We start from the raw sequence: 20,743 nt of genomic DNA on the forward strand, positions 1-20,743 counted from the left end.
TATCTCTGGTAGTTAAAAGAGTTAAGCAATGTCACTTGACGCCTGTCACTCCAGTATCCCACCATCCCCAATGAATTCAGGGAGCCCAGTCTAATGGCAGCATTAATGGCTTAGAGAATGGCTGCTACAGAACTCTGCAAGGGTGCTGGTGTTTGCTTCAACAATGCACCACTTAAAGCCTTGTTGAAGGGAGTGTCTTTTGAACCCTCCCAGGTCATAATTAGGGGAGAGCGGTAGTTCTTACATAATAAATCCACTCCAGCATTCCAACTCCTTATCTTTTGGATACCTTCCATTTATATAGTATGAGATGGATTTATGAAAGAGGTGATTTTCAGGTACTACCTGACAGAAAACAAATAGTTTCAGTTTGTGTGTGTGGGTGGAGTTTTGAGTAATACGGGACAAGGCCTGAGGATAGCAATGGGAGTAATGAAGTAAGAGATTTGAGCAGAGATAAAAGATTCAGTAGTGATTATAGATAAACTATACAAGTTCTGTGGAAAAAGGAAGTGGCAATAATCCAAACTAGAGTTGCCACTTCTGGAAAGATAAAGGAGAATCTGTGAATGAAACAGAAAGATTTGGGAAGAGACGATATTTATGGCATAAAAAAGAGCAGCATGTCAAAAATTATTTTGAGGTTCATTAACTTGGGGGTTGATAATATGATGGCATTATTAAGAGAGATGGGGAGGCCATAGGGAGAAGCATATGGAATACAATAGTTTGAAGGTTAGGTGGGGGATGATGTGACAGAGAACTGAAAAATTCTAAAAATATAACAGCAGGAGAGGGCTATGGGAAGCTGATCATTTTGCGTAGTGACTCTAACGTGACAACTTAGCTAGATTGAAATACATTCTCAGAATTCCCTTCTCTGTATGTTTCCAGTTAGCATGGGACACAGGAGAGAGTCTGGAGTGATTTGGAAGGTAGAAATGAAGCAGCAGACATTTTGTAGCTCACACATGTTGTCACTCATCTGTTACCTCCCTCATCGGTTTGTGGCAGTGGCTGAGCCACTGACTGCTCCGCCTTCACCATGATCCTCCTTCAGCTTCTGCAACTCCTGAGCCAGGCAGGCCCCAGCTTGTGCAGGACACCCAGGGCATCAAGGTCAGAGGCAATGAGATTGACATGGGTTTCAGTCCATTCTCATGGGCTCCAGCTCATGCTTTTGAGTTCTAGCTTTTTCTTGATTTCACCCATAGTCGAGCATAGATTTCACCCATTTCTTGGTTTCACCCAGTTGGAAGATCTGCTCTTCCCAACTGCCTGCTGTATCTATGTATATTTCCTTTACTATATCAGTCAGCATGGCATCAGAAATACACAATCAGGGGCTTCCCTGGTGGCACAGTGGTTGAGAGTCCATCTGCCGCTGCAGGGGACACGGGTTCGTGCCCCGGTCCGGGAGGATCCCACATGCCGCAGAGCGGCTGGGCCTGTGGGCCATGGCCGCTGGGCCTGCACATCCGGAGCCTGTGCTCCGCAGCGGGAGAGGCCGCGGTGGTGAGAGGCCCGCGTACCGCAAAAAAAAAAACAAAAAAACCCCAAAAAAACACAATCACCTCTCTCTCTCTCTCTCTCTCTATGTTTATATACAATACACTCCCACAACTCACACACACGGAGTAATTCTGCCTGAATGCACCCTGACTGATATAGTAAAGAAAATACATAGTTTAAGGCAGTGACTCTTACGATTTAAAAACCTATGTCTTCTTTGGATAAGCAGAAACATTTCTCTTCTTTCCCACCCCACCAGTTACGACAGATCCTTCTTACAGAAGCATGCCCATTAGGTTAAGGAATTCTGATTTGGCAGAGATATGTGGATGGTGTTTTTTTTGCAGTTTATATTTTTTAAATGTCATTATCTTCATTGTAAAAACATAACATTATACTACAATAATGGCTGTGTTTTTAAATTAAGCACATCCACTTCCACATGGTTCTTAACTTCATTCTTCCCCACTTCTCGCCACTCCTCGTCACTCTTTTGGAGGATAAAGACTAGACATTCAGGTTCCTCTTCCAGTTTGTATGTAGAAAGTCACAAGAGACCATCATTCATTCCCTAACACCTAAAACAAACCAGATAATCTACATAATTATCATTTAAAAAACCATCAGAGAGATGAGAGCACAAAGAAACCTAAGTGAATTAAGTTTCAGAAAACGACAATCCTTCAAATGTAAGAAAAGATCCACAGTGGTTCTCACCCCTGACTGAAGTATAGGACTCCACCGTAGATGATGGCAAGGAGACATCAGCCTAACTTTTAACAAATTTTTTTTTTTTTTTTTTTTTTTGCTGTACGCGGACCTCTCACTGCTGTGGCCTCTCCCGTTGCGGAGCACAGGCTCCGGACACACAGGCTCCGCGGCCATGGCTCGCGGGCCCAGCCGCTCCACGGCATGTGGGATCTTCCGGGATCGGGGCACGAGCCCGTGTCCCCTGCATCGGCAGGCGGACTCTCAACCACTGCGCCACCATGGAAGCCCATTTTTAACAAATTTTAATGGCCGTGGGCGGGCTTACATGACAGATTAGAATCCAGAGGAATCACAGGCACAGAGTGAAACTCTACTAACTCACTGTTCTTTCCCGTTGATATTCACTAACCCCTGGGATAGGGCCATAAACAGAGGGGCAGTGAAGAAGAGCTGAGAGACACTCTCAGAGACACATTGGGCTTTTAGTTAAGAAAGACTTGTAGAGGGTGGGAGAGCTGAGAGAAAACTCATGGCACTCCAGGCCTTCAGCTAAGAAAAATTGAGGCTCAGGGCAGGAGAGAAGGGAGAGCCTACCTGAAGGCTTGATAGCTAATGAAGACATCAAGCAAGGCAGAAGAGCTGAGATAACAGCTCTAAGACAGTATTTGCTTATAGGAAAAGTTCTGATCTTGCCTTCAAAATATTTGAAACCCGTGGTGAATTGAATCAAACTGAAAAATTACAACAAAGGCCACATCTAGCTCAACTATAGATTATATCTACTCAGCTCCAATTCTAGTGGTCTTATAGGAGAATGTGTGTGGCCCTTTTTGGAGGAAAATATTTAATTCAACATTGTCTACTGTATTTTTACAGAAAATGTATGTAGTTTTACATAAAATGTCCAGCATGGAGTAAAAAATATCAAGACACACACACAAAAGAGCAAGAAAATGTAACTTATGGTCAAGTAAGGAAACCAACTGAAGTTAACCAAGAAAACCTCACATTTGAGAATTATCACATTATAACAAAAATGCTAAAGGACTTTAAAAAAAAGGTAGAACCCATAAATAAAGATATGAGCAACTTCAGAAAAGTGATGGAGAATATTAAAAAATGGAAATGCTAAAAATAAATACAGTATCAGAAGTAAAGAACTTGATAGGCTTAACAGTAAGTTGGACAATAATGGAGGAAAAAAACTTGGAAAAGAGATAAATAGAAAGCATACAAATTGAAAGTCAAAGAGAAAAATGATAAATACAATAGAGTATTTGGGTCTATTGAACAATGTCAGTTGGTCTAACACTTGTATCATTGGAGAAAAAAAAAAGAGTAGAAAGAATGGGCAGAAACAATATTCAAAGAGATAACAGATCAGAATTTTCCAAAACTGATGCAAGATACCAACTTATAGGTCCAAGAACTGTAGCCAACATCAAGAAGAATAAATACAAACAAACCAAAAAAAAAAAAAAAAACCCCACATGTAGGCACATCCTAGTCACAATTCTGAAAACCAAATTTAGAGACCAGATCTTAATGACAGCCAGAGAAAAAAAGACATTACACACAGGGAGCTAAAATATGAACTACAAATGACTCTTAAAAATAATGGAGACAGAGATGGAATGAAATGTTTAAAGTGCCAAAAAGAAAAAAAAAATCTGTCAACCTAAAATTTTATACACAGTTGAAAATTATCCTTCAAAAATGAATGTGAAATAAAGACATTCTGACACAAAGAAAGCTGAGAGACTTTATCTCCAACAAGAAATGCCAAAGAAGTTCCTGAGGCCAAATAGAAATGATACTAGATCTGCAAGAAGGAATAAGAAAGTACCAGAAAGGATAAATAGCTGGACAGATTAAAAAGAGACATATTTTAGGGCTTCCCTGGTGGCGCAGTGGTTGAGAGTCCGCCTGCCGATGCAGGGGACGCGGGTTCGTGCCCCGGTCTGGGAAGATCCCACATGCCACGGAGCGGCTGGGCTCGTGAGCCATGGCCGCTGAGCCTGCGCGTCTGGAGCCTGTGCTCCGCAACGGGAGACGCCACAACAGTGAGAGGCCCGCATACCGCAAAAAAAAAAAAAAGACATATTTTAGTACCTTCATTATACACACATATTTACAATATTAAAAAAAAAACAAAACCCCCTACAATGTATGGTGGGTTTCGTAACACAGGTAGAAATAAAATATAGGACAATATCATAAAGGATGGGAGAGGGATAAATGAAATTATGCTGTTGTAAGTTTCTTATATATTTATGAGATAGAATAATATTATTTGAAGATAGACTGTGGTAATTAAAGATGCAAATTGTAATTTCTAGAGCAACCACTATATTTAATGTAAAAAAGAAACACTAGAAAGACCATCTAGGAATTTAAATGGAATATGAAAAAAATACCTAACTACACCAAAGAAGTCAGGAAACAAGGACTAGAGAAACACCTGACAAATGGGAATGAGTGCATGAAAACAACTTCCCTTAACTACTATTACTGAGTGGTTTTGGAAATTAGTTTTGCTACAGACTTTATCAAGTCTGTTTTTCATGAATTAAACCTAAAACAAGGCAAAATATAGCTATATGTGAAGCTTATACTGCAGTTAAATCATTTTGACACAATTAACATTGTTTGCATCACAAATAATATAAAGCTGCTTTATACATTTCCTATGCTGTCAAAAGTTAAAACAAGAAGCAAGATGTCCATTCTAACACAAATTTGCAGCAGTTCTATTTTTCTGAACTCAAACTACAGTTCCAACAGTGGTTTTTGATGCAAGTGAAAAGGATATTTTCATATTTAAAATCCACTTCACTGTACAGTTCAGGCACTTCTACCTAACTTTCAATTGGAAGTGATTAATCTGCAATGTAATAACACGCTAAAGGGGAAATATCAAGAGAATTTATAGAATTCCAATAAAATTGTATAAATGCCTTATAAGCAATAAATATGCTCAAGTAAAACCATATGCTCATGGACGTACATTTGGCAGTATCCTATCTGGATGAAAAGATATTTCCAAATGAAATATGTAAAATCTCATGACAGATCACCATTAGCAGATAAACATTTGCAGTCAATTTTGATGATAGAGAACATTTAGTTTAAACTGGGGTTTAACTAAGTGAAATGTTATCCCCCTTAAAAAAAAAAGAGTTCCATTCCTCTCATTACAACTCTTATTATTACACCTTATATTTTGTCAATAAAAAAAAACTGTGGATATCTGTTTTCACTATTGCTATATAAGTATCTACATAGTCTCAATTTTGTCTCTTGGGGCACAAAGCCTAAAATATTTACTCTTGGGCCCTTTACAGAAAGAAATCACCAACCCCTGGCTAAATGCAGTGTTTTCCACAGCTGCTACTGCGTATTTTGCTTTGGAACCACACACAGTCTCCTTTACACTCCACTTTTGTTGAGTCACCTGGAGAAGGTAACGAGGAGATAGAACGAAGTTGAGAGTTAATTCAGTCCTGAGGTTAAATAATGGTAGCTAACGTTCACTGAGCAGATAAAGTATGTGATAAGAACTCAGATAATTCATCTCTTTGTATATATTTGCTCATTTAATAAATACTCACAGGAATCTTAGGAGATAGGTAATATTCCCCACCCCGTTTTACCCAAGCTGAGAGAGTGAGTTGCCAAAGATCATGCTGATAAATAAGGGATGTAGAGGTTTACAAGACTTAACCCAGCAATGGGACATCAGAACCAACGCCTGCAACACCAGCCGAGGGATCAAAGGCAGACACGTGTGTGTGGGTTGAGGTGGGGAGCAGCAGGTGGTCCAGGGCAGAAGAGTTGGTGTGGACATGAGCGCTCTCCGGAAGGACAAGTCCTGTGACAGGTGACATGGACTGCTGAGGTCCTCGGAGACTCACAAAATCCCATTATTCCCACCATCCCAGCAACGGGACTCTTTTCCCATTCCAACCCCTTTAATAAATTCTGGTTCAGAGTGTTCTTCGAATGAGCGTGTGAAGAAGTCTGAACACAATTTATTATGTGGAGAGATGAAGGCAAGTAGGTAGGAAAAATCCGTAGGATGGGGAGGATCTGGGAAATCTGTCCTGGTTTATCTGTATATACTATAGACACACATTATACATATGTATTTATATATTTGTAATTTATTACACATTCATACATTAAAGCCGTACGTATTAGCAGGGTTTAGAATTTAAACATAAGTATAATGTTCTCAACCTTCTGCAGTGGACACTTCAGAGCATTTTCAGAGACTATAAATAACAATAAAAATAATAGAGTGATCAGACTGCACGTACTCAAGGCTAGAACCTTCAGCCCGACAGGCTTTAACCTCCTCTCAATTGTTTTTCCAACCAAATATTCCTCCCCCGGCAGGCTCCCGGGGTCGTCCCATCGCCAATGACGGTTTCAGAGAAGCGGTCCTGGGGAGGGGTATTATCTCCAGGAACACGTCCTGTCAACTTTGCAGTCGAGTCACCTATTTCGGTTGGTAGCGGCCGCTATTGCTTTAAAAAGAGGATTTCGAAACAGGGAGGAAGGGGGGGTCAGGAAAAGGAACTCAACTGCCTTTGATAACCGCCCAACAGCCTTTCCTTCTCCAGGACGCGTGCTCGGCTGGGGCAGCGCCCGCATCCCCGGCCTGGCGGGCGCGCGCGCCTCCCCTTTTCCGGGCGCCCACCTTCGCGGGGAATCCCCCACGGCCAGGCTGGGCTTCTAACGGCGGCCGCCCCGCTTTGTCTCCGACGTCGCGCTCCGCGGCTCGCTCGCTCGCTCGCTAGCTCGCCCCTTTACCCCGGTGCGGGCTGTAACCCGATCTCCCATTTCCTGGTGGATTCTCTTAAAGAGGCCGCGGTCGAGAAGCAGAACAAAGGCTATTGTTTTACTTCCTCCTTCGGATTCCGCGTCCTTACCGGAATGTCCCTTCCTATATAATTATTTTCATTGCGTCTGCGCTCGGCGGGGGGTGGGGAACCCCTGTACCTTTCAATGTATCCAAGAGACGGAGCTAGGGGAGGGGGAGGCGTTTAATAAAACCTGTTCTGAGGTTTCTGGGGCCCCGATGGAACGTTTCTCGGAGTGTCTTCCGCGAGCCAGGCGGCGGCCCAGCGGAGCCTAGGACGCCCCGCGCCAGGCCGGCGGGGGCCGCGCCGCCCGCCTAGTTAGCAGCCGCGGCCTCGCGCGGCCCCGCTCCCCGGGATCCTCCGCCCGTGCCCCCGCCGCCGCCCCTCCCCCACCCCCGGCCCGGCTTTTATTTCTCCGATGCGGGGCTGTAACCCGATCTTTTATTTCCTGGTGGCTCCTTTAAGAGGCAGAGCTCAGTGCTGGGAATTCACGTCAGTTTCTGCACTGAAACTCTCAAGATCAATGAGCAAAGAGCTTTCTCAGTTCTGCCTTTCAGTTTCTCTCTTCCAGGAAGGAAAACATTCGAGAGAGAGAGCGAGGGAGAGCGGCGGGAGGGCGGGGGGCGGGGGCGCCGGCCCGGGTGGGAGGAGAGAGCGGGAGGCCGGCCGGGCTGCGTCCCGGGTCGCCGCGCCGCACCGCGACCTGCAGACCCCGCCGCCGCGCCGCCCGGCTCCCACGCCCCCGCCGCCCCGCGCGGCGACTCCGCCGGCGCCCGCCCCGCCCCGCGCGCTCGCGGCCCCCCGGGGCGGCCGCCGGGAGAGATGCTGCAAGAAACTTCTTAAATGACCGCGTCCGGCCGGCCGTGGAGCGTTTCTGGGTTGGGGAGAGGAAAGGAAAGTGGAAAAAAACTGAGAACTTCCTGATCTCTCTCGCTGTGAGACATGTCTGAGACTCCTGCTCAGTGTAGCATTAAGGTAAAGATCTTCTCCCCCTCCCTCTCCGGGGTGGAAAACCTTGAGCTGCACCGGCCCGGCCAGTCGTACTGGGCTCTTCAGTTGCGAGGGGACTGTTGCAGTCGCTCTGTTCGCAGGAAATTATTTGGGGCGCCGGGGAAGGAGACGCGGCTCGCGGCGGCAGCGTACCCTTTAGTGTAACCTTGCTGCTCCCCCCCCCCCCCCCCCCCGCCGAGCGCCCTGTCGGCTCCTGCGCCCTCACCTCACCCCTTTGCTTTTTGACAATGAAATGCCAGTTACCGTCGGTCTGGAGGAGCCCGAGTGGTCTCCAGGACTGCAAAACACCCCCGTAATTAGTGCGCCTTTAAAAAAAAAGCCTGGTCCCTACTCCTACTCCCAACATGTGACCGAAATGGAACTTTTGTTCCCGAGGGGTGGTCTCCTTAGAAAAAAAAGTTCTCCGGCTCTATTGGGATTGGAATCATTTCTTTTTTTTAAGGGCTCACAGAGTCGGATCAGACAGATTCCCCCCACCCCCGCATTGTAATTGCAAGCGCTTGTCGGAGAGACAGTCGTCGTGTCAGCTTTTCCTGGGCATTGCACAATGAATTTCTTTTCTTTCTCTTTTTTTCCTTTAAACCAAGGTGAATAAAGTCGCTGAATGGTTATTTTACTCTGATGCATATGAACGCTGAGCAATCCCAAAGTAGAAAACTCCCGTGTTGCAGAGAGGGAGAATTATCTAAGTGACCAGACAAAATGACCTTCCCAGTTTGACAGTGCAGAGAGGAGAGCTAAGAGTAGAAATCTCCCAGCTTTCTGGCCATGGTTTTCAGTATTGTAAATGCAAGATGGTGAAGGATGTTTGCAAACACAGCATTTACCTTTCAAGTAGTTGTGTGTGTACATTTATATATGTGTGTGTGTCTATAAAGGCTAGTGGTGCTGCGGTTTGTTGCCTCTAGAAAGTTGTCGTAAAGTTTGCCACCGTGAGGAGGCAGACTGATTTGTCCATCTCCCCCAATTATTTTGCCCGTCCTTGCATTTGGTGTGCACTTCCATTTCACTGTTCCATCAGTACCCAGATGGAAAAGCCTTTTGCTTCTGTGAGAGGCTGAAGCTCCTGAAGTTTGTTTGTGGCTTGGCCCATTAAATGTTCATTGAGGGGACCCTGCAGAGACAATGAACAAGTAACCAGTTTTCTTCATCTATGGTGAATTCGAGAAACCTTTCCTGCTTTAACTCGGCTTTTCCATAGGATCTGTTAAGAGGAAACAGTATTTTATCATGTTTGCTTATTAGGGTTTCACAATTATACTCAGGTGTTAGTGTTTCTTATCAGGAAAGATTCTCAGGGGGTTTGAATTAGGGCTAATGTGAACTGAAAAGGTGGGTTGGGTTTCTTTGTTTTTGCCTCGCAAAAAAATGCCCAGTGGAACTTTCGGGTTTCTGTGTTTGTACGTATCTGGGGATGATAGCAGTATGTCTGCGGTGGCAGGGAGGTGTCAGAGTAAAGATGTTAGGTAGGTTTATACTTCAAAACCAATTTCTTTTTCTGTATAAATTTGATTCTGCGAGTTCAGGAAAATCCTAGGGTATGCCTGATCTGATTTATCTGATACTTCATAACACAAACAGAGGTAACTAAATACTAGGGTATGAAATCAGTAAATTGTATTTAGCTCGATGGCAATACATCTGACCTGGGGAGAACCTGGACCAACTATGAGATAGTGATTTTAGGGTGAAAACAACAAAAAACAAGCCTTTCTGCGACTTTTCTTGATGTCTCTTCTAAAGCGACTGCATATGCCCACTGTTCTGAGGGGCTTATGTTTGGGTGCTGCAGGTGCTCATCGTACTGTACCCCAGTGGGTGGCTGCAGCGGCCCTTTCCTTACACACACACGGGTGGAATCATTCCCAAACCCAGACAGCACACTGTCTTACATGTGGCATAAAAATTGCAGCCGTAGTCTGTATATCAAGTTTTCCCTTATCGTTTACCCCTCAGTTCTTTTCGGGAGCCTCTTTTCTCACTCTGTATTTCTCTGTAATTAGAATAGATTTAATGGTCTTTACCAGTAATGAAAGTATCACTTTTATTTTGGATTGTTCTTTATGGAACCAGAATATGACTGTTTGCTTGGACTGTGCCTATGTTTAAATGCACATATGTGAAGTGCGTTTTTCCACGGAGTTTGTTTAGTTTGCAACGTTCCAGTAAGAAGCGCCGGAGATCAAGGACTGGGATGATCCTAGCTTGTCTGAAAATGCTCTGGTGATGTGTGCGGTGTTTCCCTTAGTCCTTGGGATGTGGTACAGTGACTGCATAATAAAAAATGTGTGCTGGGAACCCACAAGAACTGGGATTTTTTTCTACAGTCCAGTAAACAATAAAGTTTTCTGTGGAGCAGAGAATGAGTGTCAGGAGCTTTCAAGGATGACCTGATGGCTCTGATATCCTGAGGACATGTGACACGGAAGGCTCTCTGTGTGGAGAGATTTCCTTCACTCCTCCTGTCTACTCCTGAAACCTTCCTCCCTGGCTCTCATTCCTTACAAGCAGCTGGTCAGCAGGCAGTAAATTCCTCAGCAGCTGGTGTGATGGAGCACAGAGGAGCCTGACCAGAGGCAGCCACAGAGGGAAGTACTCTGTTTACTTCTGTGCTAGAAAAGAGTAGTGTACGATTTCGGTGGAATTTCCAGGGTGAAAGTTTCTGAATCAGTCAGTGACATCTTTGTATGTATCACTTTCATGGTGGTGGTTGCTGATGAATGCCTGATATTGGCTTTTATATTTCTTTTGCACTTTATAAACATGTTCCGGGCACTGCAGGGAAGTTAATATCAGACACATGTTTATAGCAGAAGACAGGTTGACCAGCCCAAGGTCACACAAACTGTGGCTGCACCCCACTGTTTGTCTGCACTGGGCGTTCTCATCGTGAGAGATTAAATGCTTCCATTCCTGACCATTTGGGGTTGTTTAAATGTAAGGACAGGGTCACCTAACTCTGTAAAAAGTCAAATTATTTTCTTCGGAGGATCGTGTGGCTGACTGCTGGGTACGGGAGAAAGCAAGAGGCTATCTTTTCCATCATCAGCCTTCACCTTCAGGTCACCTGTTCAGTGTTAACTTCAGCCAAGTTGCAGCTGAAAGTAACTATGGCCCAGCAGACACAGCCCTTCGTAAGGCTCGGCTGGGCGGCCGGCGAGAACTATCCAGGATAGTACAGAAAAATAGTTGCCTAACATCCCTGGCCCCTCCTTTCTCTGCCCTCCGTACTGGTTGGCTTTTTTAGCGGAATGAAATCTCTATTTTGCTGCTTTCTGGGAGTCTCTGGGTTTCCCCTCCTGGACTCTGAGCTCCTTGGGTTTAATGGCGATGATCTTTGCGTTCTGGTGCCCACCTTGGCACCTGGCTCAGAAATGTGTGTCAGTAATGTTTGCTGATTTGCAGTGAAGCATGGAAGGAGGTCAGTGCCCTTTCCGCTCTCTGTCCTGTGTGCTCGGAGTGACTTAACACTTCACCCACAGGCTTGCATAAAGTGGTTACTAGGGCCACTGCGCTGTCACGGGGAGGCCTAGCGCACTCCCTTGGGTGTCTGCCTAAAAATGATCACTGGTAGAATTTTGGCCTAATAATAATGTTTTCTTATTTTGATAAATTTTCAAAAACTGCTTTTGCGTCTCAACAAACAACAACATGGAACTGGGTAAAAGATACAAGACAGGGGCTTGAGGAATCACTGGAGAAGGTTCAGATTAGCAGGCTTCTGTTTTCCCCAGGGTCTTTAGCAAGTGAATCAGGGAACTTTGAGAATCTAAGAGATGAGAGACTATAAAGATCACCTGGGCCAACGTCTGATTTGATTTGATTTTTTTGATGTGTTGGGTCTTCGTTGCTGCGCACGGGCTTTTTCTAGTTGCGGTGAGTGGGGGCTACTCTCCATTGCGGGGCGCGGGCTTCTTACTTCAGTGGCTCCTCTTGTTGTGGAGCGCGGGCTCTAGGGGCACGGGCTTAGTTGCTCCGTGGCATGTGGGATCTTCCTGGACCAGGGCTTGAACCCATGTCCCCTGTATTGGCAGGCGGATTCTTATTTATTTATTTATTTAGGGCTATGTTGGGTCTTCGTTGCCGTGTGCGGGCTTTCTCTAGCTGCGGTGAGCGGGGTCTACTCTTTGTTACACTGTGCGGGCTTCTCGTTGCAGTGGCTTCTCTTGTGGCAGAGCACAGGCTCTAGGCACGCGGGCTTCAGTTGTTGTGGCATGTGGGCTCCAGTAGTTGTGGCTCGCAGGCTCTAGAGCACAGGCTCAGTAGTTGTGGCACACGGGCTTTGTTGCTCCATGGCATGTGGGATCTTCCCAGACCAGGGATCGAACCCCTGTCCCCTGCATTGGCAGGCGAATTCTTAACCACTGTGCCACCAGGGAAGCCCGGCAGGAGGATTCTTAACCACTGCGCCACTAGGGAAGTCCCTACAACGTCTGATTTTTATGGAGAGGAGGTCCACACAGCTAAATTGTTTGCTTCAGCTGATCGGTGACTGAGCCAGGTTTAGGGCAAGGCAGACCCCCTGGTTCTCAGACCCCTGTCCCTCACTGGCTGCGTTCACGGTGCATCCCTATAAGAGGCCAAGGAAATTCGATACAATAGGCTGCATACTCTCTGGCACTTCCCAGCTTGGTCCATTTTAATCGCAAGCCAGCTGGTATGAGGGCACAGAGGTACGTGCCAAGGAAGGTGGTGTGTGTGGGAGCCCTGGGTCCAGAGGGTATATTGTTAGACGTGAGAAGAGGAAGGGGTAGGAGTGGGGGGTGAGGGAAGAGGGGCTTCATGGACTTGTATTTGCACCACCATCTACAGCAATCAAGTGTTTGTATTCTGGTAAAAAGCATGGAACATTAAATTTACCATCTTAACCAGTTTTAAGGGTACGGTTCAGTCGCGTTAAGTCTGTTCACGTTGTTGTGCAACTGATCTCTAGAACTGTTTCATCTTGCAACACTGAAACTCTATACTCACTCAACACCCATGTCCCCTCTCCCCTTCTCCCAGCCCTCTGTAACCACCTTCCTATTTTCTTTCTATGATTTTGACTACTTTAAATAGTTCATGTGAGTGGAATCATACTTTATTTCACTTAGCATAATGGCCTGGAGGCTCATCCATGTTGCAGCATGTGACAGGATTTCCCTTTTTTCAAGGCTGCGTAATATTCCATTTTATGTATATGCCATATTTTCTTTATCCATTCATCTGTTGATGGACATCTGGGTTACTCTCATCTCACAGGTGTTGTGAATAATGCTGCGGTGAACATGGGTGTACAAATACCTCTTTGAGATGCTGCTTTGAGTTCTTTGGATTTATACCCAAAGATGGGATGGTGGGGTGCAGTGGTACTTTTTTATACCATGTGAGGGACTGGTACTTCTGTTTTGGGCTGGGGGTGCTGGACCTGTTAGCAGGGCCTTTTCTGAGGAATCCTTGAGGGGGCCCTAGGCTCAAATATACACCTTAATTTATACACAGTAGACTCTGGGGCTTTCCTGGTGGTGCAGTGGTTGAGAGTCCGCCTGCCGATGCAGGGGACACGGGTTCGTGCCCCGGTCCGGGAAGATCCTACATGCCACGGGGCGGCTGGGCCCGTGAGCCATGGCTGCTGAGCCTGCGTGTCTGGAGCCTGTGCTCCGCAGCGGGAGAGGCCGCAACAGTGAGAGGCCCGCGTACCACAAAAATGAAAAAATAATATACACAGTAGGCTCTGCATCAGCTAAAAACATGGCAGCTGGTCCTAGGGAAGTAGCTTACCTCTTTAGCATAGGTAAGTGAAGGGGAAAAACACCCCAAATATGGGCACCAGAGGAAGGCAGAACTAAACTGTGCATCTGAGTTGAGCCACTGAGGCAGGTTGGGGGCAGGTGGGGAGGGGGTGTGGGGACCAACTTGAAGAGCAGGTGCATTCTGTTACGGATGTTGAAAAGTTGCCCTGTGGTGTGGATCTCCCGGCTGAGTGAATCAGTGCCAAACGAAGCCCCCTAGGGTGTGGGGTACACAAACGAAGTATTTGTCTCTGTGAATGCTACTTTAGGAGAAGCACTGGCTTTGGTTTTCTGGCAGAGTCCTTCACTGCCGTATTTGTTGTAGAAACCAATCTCTGTGTGGATTTGTTGAATAGCATGAGTGTAAGTTGACGCAGGGTTCCCACGCCAGAAGGGGCCCAGCTTAAAGACCATTCGCTGCCAAGCCTAGTATTTGGAGAGAGAAAGAGAAAAGTTAGTGAGAAGTTAGAATGATAGCCTATTAAAAAACAAACACATTGTCATTGATTTTTGAACATACAGGAACCAGCCTAATAGAGTGTGGCTTTCCAGGGCGTCTCAGGCTGAGCCTCCGTGTGAACAGGCAGAAATGACTTGTGTCCACACCATCAGCTGGTGAGAAATGAGGGCTGCTGGGTGCTGGAGACTGTACCTCCTGCATCGAAATAGTACCGTCAGTATATTACTTGCTCTGTTAATTTGCTTGATCACCCTTTGTTTTTAGGTAGTGAAAGTATACAGTTCAGCCTGGTCTTTGGCTAAATGACCTTGAATTTGGGGAGTATGTGGGGTGGTGACAAGGAAGGTATTAGCCTGTGTGTGTTAGGTGTGGAGCCCCAGATGAGCTAACTGCTCACTCAGGCCTGTGGACTAAGCGTATGGGAAACTGTGGAACACCTGCGTTTTGGGAGCTTTGTGAAGTCTAGGTAATTAAAAGGGTTTGTGTGCTGCCTTGGTGGTTATTCTCCTCCATCATCACCACCGTCGTTTATCGGATGCTGCTGTGCGCTGGTCCTTGGCCTAAGCGTTCTATCTACATTATCTCATTTGCTCTTTACGACTCCCTCCGGGATGCAGGTTTTCTCCCTGTTTTGCAAAGGAGGAGCCTGAAGCCCATAGCCGTGAAGCAATGTATTGGTCTAAGATCTCCCAGGCTGTGCTCTGGCCCGAGCTTCACCGAGTCTACATCTCGGGACTACAGTTCCGAAGCACTTTCTCTCCTGACCCAAGACTCAAGGACAGCCACCTTTATGAAGAAAGTTAGGAAACCAAGAGTAATGTGGGGGAGCTTCCCACAGGCCAAGATGAGAGGTGGGAAGAGAGCCGGCAGAGATGCTCCTTCCCTCTCTGGGTGGGTGCCCCCTAACCGGCCCTCTCGTGGCAGGGTAGCCAGATGGTCACGTCGCACCACCCACCTTGGAATAGACGTCCAGATCTCCCATTTGTACACCAATCCCTGATGTCCTCTCGTGATACTTTGTCTGCGGGTGGGTTCATTTGTGCCCTTTTCATGTTTTTCTCACAAATCTTTTCCCTCTCTGCCTCGCTCTGCTTTCCCCCAGTGTCTCCTTACCCCGTCATCAGGTGATGAGGTGGGTGACAGGCCAGGGCTGTGTCCTCTCATCCTGCCCACCCTCGGAGCTGGACACCTTGGTCACACCCTGGTCAGTCTCTCTCCTTCCACTGCTTTTTTTTTTTTTTTCACAATTTCAAACTTTTTACACAATCAATGAATGCAATGCTTTTTAAAAACCATCCCTCATGTCCATCTGAAGATACTGTGTGAATTCTAGGAATCTATTTGATGTCTCTTCAGGTGTTCCCTGATTTCCGCCACCACCAAAGGAATCATCTTTTTTCTTTTTTTTTTAATACATTTATTTATTTATTTTTGGCTGCCTTGGGTCTTTGTTGCTACACGTGGGCTTTCTCTAGTTGCAGCGAGCGGGGGCTACTCTTCGTTGCGGTGCGCGGGCTTCTCATTCTGGTGGCTTCTCTTTGTTTCGGAGCATGGTCTCTAGGTGCGTGGGCTTCAGTAGTTGTGGCCTGTGGTCTCAGTAGTTGGGGCTCGCGGGCTTAGTTGCTCCACGGCATGTGGGATCTTCCCGGACCAGGGCTCAAACCCGTGTCCCCCCTCATTGGCAGGCGGATTCTTAAGCACTGCGCCACCAGGGAAGCCCTATCTTTTTTCTTGATAGCTTGATATCTGACCCTACTGGCCTTGTTCTAATTTCCCAGAATGAAGGGAGAATTGGGGCCCTCTGACTTTATACATTTCTGGATTTGAACAGCTTTAATGAAGCCTGTCTTCAGAGCAGACATAGAGAAGGAAGCACACAGAGACATGGCATGGAGGGGGTTAAGAAGGGACTAAGAAAGCCTAAGCCCTAATTCTCATGAAACAGATGAGGAAACTGACTCGTGCAGCATTTAAATTGCCTGCCTGAGATCACAGTGCTCTTCATAGCTGAGCTGGAGTCAGGATCCAGGTGTTCTGTCTCAGGACCATGTTCCACTAACACCAGGAAAATTGGCAAAAAGCAGACAAGACCTCAGAAAGCACAGCTTCATCGTGAGGACTCATATCTAAGTGAAACCCCTTTGCCTGGCACCACACAATGACCGACAGTATTAATGATCATCATTATGACCTTGTCCAAGTTGAAGACAAACTGTAAATTATGAGATTTAGGAAGTGAGGAAATAGTGTCATGCATTTTGGAAAGCTATCCAACGACAATGGTTGGCATAGAAATAATGTTACGTTTTTAGAAGGCCACACTTCAGCTATCTGGACGAATGACTTATGAAAATAATACCTTACTCCCCAAAGAAGACAGGAACGAGCTGCCCAGTAAATCTGCTCGCTCACCGGAGTTCGTGTGTTCCTCGGGGGTATTTTCCCTTTGTATGTGGGAGTCAGATACACGGAAAACGATCTCATTTCCTGAATGACCTGAAAAGGGCGTGCGGCCCCACTGGTGTGAGCACCGTGGGTGTGTACGCTCAGTGCTGTGACTGTTGCTCCCATGTAGTTCCATCAGCGCTGCTTCAGAGTTTGATTTGCACTTTATTCTGCCTAATGCTGTTCATTGGTTCTTCTCTGTAACACTGATTTCCCTTAAGGGGATGGTAAGTTCCCGAGAAGAGGGGACCAGTCATTGCCATACCGCGAAGAGCTTCTAGGGGAAGGAAGGACCCTGTAGTAGACAGACCTGAGTGTGAATCCTGCTTCTTGAACTTGTTCATCTTAAGCTTGAACCTGTCATCTGAAGTGGTAATAAAAATACCTGTCTGGGCTTTCCTGGTGGCGCAGTGGTTGAGAGTCTGCCTGCTGATGCAGGGGACGCGGGTTCGTGCCCCGGTCCGGGAAGATCCCACATGCTGCAGAGCGGCTGGGCCCGTGAGCCATGGCCACTGAGCCTGCGTGTCCGGAGCCTGTGCTCCACAACAGGAGAGGCCACAGCAGTGAGAGGCCCACATACCGCCAAAAAAAACCACCCCAAAACAAAAAAACCTATCTTTGGGGGCTGTTGGCACTGCCTTACGTTGTTTTAAAAACACCCAAACTTAGTTCTTCTCCCTCTTTATATATCCTCCCATCACAGGGATCTAGAAGGGGCGAGAGATTTTCTAGTCCTGTGCCTGCATTATACCGTTGAGAAAATGGAGCTCAGAGATGTTACGGTCTTGCTCAAGCTCCCGTGGCTGGTTTGTGGCACCGCCTGAACTAAACTCCAGGCCTTGCAGGTGGGCCAACTCCCAGGCTGGGCTCTTATCACTGTCGCCATGAGTTTCTCCCGGGGTTGGGGTCGCTCAGTCAGCGCTCAGCAAAGCCTCGCTTTTGACTTTCATTGAATACAGACCCCACTAACAGGGGCAAGGAGCCAGCTGCAATTACGTGGTAGAAACAGATGCCTCTTGCATCTTAAAATGGTGAGGGCGGAGCTAGTAGGGTTCTGAATAAGTTTCCAGAGATGAAAAGAAAGGAAAAAACCCTAAGCCTGGAAGTACCGTACAGTGCCTCTGATGGGCATTATTACTCAGCCCTCAAGTATTCAAACCTATTCAGGGATCTGCTTGTTCATATAGTCGCTTATTATTTGTGACCGGGCTGAGACTCGAGAGGGAGCATCCATTCTTCAGTCTGCTTTTGTGTGGCGCGCAGCCCCGTGTCTGTCTGACCACAGAGCAGACACTGTGTGCTGTGGGTGGTGAATTTCCAGTTCCAAGCGTCAGGAGTGGATGGCTCTTCGTGGAGGTTTAGACGGAAGAGTTTGAAGAAGCCGAATTTGTAACTTTGGGGCATGAGGGAACCTTTGTTTTTAGTAAATGTTAAGAGGGGGGCTGAAGTATTTGTTAGCAGTGTTTTGCTGTGGACTTACAGTGCGTTCCTGCGTTTTCCATTGATATCCATGTTAAATGAGAAGATGAAATGGGGCCTGGAAAACAGCCCTTTTTGAGAAATAGTGGAGACAATGTTCGCGGCCTCCGCCGCCGTCCCCAGAAGCAGGTGTGGGCACTTTTAGGCCGTTGAGGAAAGAGCTTAGGTCTGGAGAGCCGTTCCTCTCCCTTCGCCCTGGAAAACACAAGAGAACTTCGGTGATTTTTCTGCTCAGCTGTCTTGCAGCCCTCTCCGGTGGGTTATGATGAGGCCAGGTGACTTCATCTTTCTGAAGATTTCTCTGTATCATGAGGTCACTAATGCCTGATTCTGTCACGTCCCCTATACACGAGGAAGCAGCAACCAAAGATGAGATACTGACTCTCAGGTATTTCCTGGAAGAAATGAGCTACAGATAGAAATCAGCATTGTAATTAAAAAAAAAAAATCACCCCCCAGAGAACAGCCTTTCTGTCTCTGAAGTCACCCGCGTCCCTAACACTTCCCTGGGTCTCTGGGGAAAGTGTGGGTCTAGGTGTGCAGCGGTGGCCTCGCGTGTGCCAGCCTGGCTATGGTGTGACCAGAACAGTGCTGGCATCCCTGACGAAGACTCCAGGTCAAGAGACAGTTTGGGACCTGTATTGTCTGAAGCCTCATAATTAGTACTCGGATAAATAGATCTGCCACTGGTGTAGCCAAGAGAAACCATACCTGAGGCTTTATAAAAGGGGAGCAGGCGTTTGCTGAGTACTTTTCTGGACTGCTTTGCGGAAGCTCAGACAAGGGAAGGCCACTTTTTTCCATGTTACTTCCTTCCTTCATTGTTCTAGACCATATATCTTTCCCAGACACTATCTTTGACCGTCACGTCGGCCTCCTGCCAGAGCAGACCACATGGTAGTGTCTCCTGACTCAGCCATCTGGTCCAGCGCTGTCTTTTTGCGTGTAGGTTTGTGATCACAGGCCGGGCACCCAAAGGGACAGAAGTGAGTTCTCATTTCTTTGGGCCTCTGTGTGTGCTCTCGTGTCCAAATTCCTGCCCTGGGGTTGGCACATCTGGTTTGGGGAACTGGGCAATCTGAACGATCGGCCCCCTGGTGCATTTGGTAGCTGCCGTGTCCTCCTTTTGACTTGAGACCTGGGAGATCTGAAACATCCGGGTCATGAGTTCACTTGACTGGTGCCTCACTCTGTCGAGACTGTGGCTCCCCTAATGGTCTTGACAGTCGTGGCCAGTGATGGCTGGGGACAGCAGGTCAGGGTCACTCTCACTCTGCACCTCTTGATCTGGCCTGTCTCCGAAGTGAGGTGAACTGGGTGGGAGAACTGTCATTTAAGGGTGAACTCTGAGTGGCCTAGGTCCCCAGTCTGGGTAAGTCTCCTCTCCTCCCGGATGTGGAGACCTGAATGACCCAGTTTGGCTGACGACCTCTCAAGTCCGTCCCCTGGAAGGCTGCCAGCTCCATGTTTGACTCTGTGCCCCCGGGTCTGCTGACTTGAGCACTTTAGGGTGAGGTGGAACGGGAGACCGTACCCTTTGGGAAGGCAAGCGCCTTTGCCCTCAGACCCAGAGAAACAAAGGCTCGCTCTCTGAAGCTGGCATTCTGCTCTTCTGTGTCTCTGAGGCTCTGTGCTCCTGGCGGGGCCGTGCATGAGTGGTGAGGGCACGCTTCGCGGAAGCAGAAGTCAGCTGCAGGTCAGAAGCAGTTTTTGGATACGATGGAATCCTGGGGGAATGCTGCAGAGCACAGGAAGGCTGCAGTGATGATCCTCTAATCTCTTTCAGCATGCTGTAAGGGGATCTTTAACTTTCACCCAGACGGGAGGGAGATGGGCCCAGGGACCTAGGTGTTGGGTTACATCTCAAGTAGGGCACCTATTAGTATACCCGTCTTACATGCTCCCACCCTCGCTGGCACCTTGGCTTTTCTAAGCTCCCTACCCTAGAAAATGAATAAAGAACCACTTACATCAACGGCAGATTTATTTCTCATTTTCTGGGTGCAAGGTCGTGGGCTCTGCTTGGAGATGTGTGGGATGAGGCCTCGGAGGGAAAAGAACCTTAAAAATGCAAGAAAAGGCAGAAAGCCACGCGCACCCCGCCGAAAGGCCCTGTTCTTCCAGCAGAGGGACGAGCCGGGCCCTGGGGTGCAAGTCACTGTTAACCTTAGCCTGCTTTTCTGAGAACTTGTCTGTCTCGAAAAATTTGGTGAAATGGCCAAATGGAGCTTCTGTAAGGTAGGGGGAATGCCTGCGCGTGCTTTTGTGCTTAGCCATGGCGTTGAACAGTCCCGTTTAAGGGGACGATGGTTCTGGGTACGTTTCCATTTCAGCTGTGGTGTTTAAAGGTTTGCCGTGGCGGGGGTGTGGGTGGACGGGAGTATCGTCCTCTTACCTCTTGGTTAATTTTATCTAGGTTATAGGTGAAAATGAGTTCGCAACACCTCCTGTTTCTTATTTGGGTCCATTTTAGGATGACCTGCAGAGCC

General features: G+C 47.1%; 1 protein-coding gene across 2 annotated transcripts in view; it reads left to right on the forward strand.

The window, feature by feature from the left end:
• The first annotated feature begins 7,866 nt into the window (after nt 1-7,866).
• Nucleotides 7,867-20,743, forward strand: part of ETV6 (ETS variant transcription factor 6) — a 249,944-nt gene continuing 237,067 nt past the window's right edge. For both annotated transcript variants that reach the window (XM_060113265.1, XM_060113267.1), the window contains exon 1: nt 7,867-8,063. In XM_060113265.1, coding sequence (XP_059969248.1) covers nt 8,031-8,063 — 33 coding nt within the window. In that variant the 5' untranslated portion in view covers nt 7,867-8,030. The remainder of the gene's footprint in view (nt 8,064-20,743) is intronic.

Source organism: Mesoplodon densirostris, chromosome 11 (assembly GCF_025265405.1).
Source record: "Mesoplodon densirostris isolate mMesDen1 chromosome 11, mMesDen1 primary haplotype, whole genome shotgun sequence".
Lineage (NCBI taxonomy): Eukaryota > Metazoa > Chordata > Mammalia > Artiodactyla > Ziphiidae > Mesoplodon > Mesoplodon densirostris.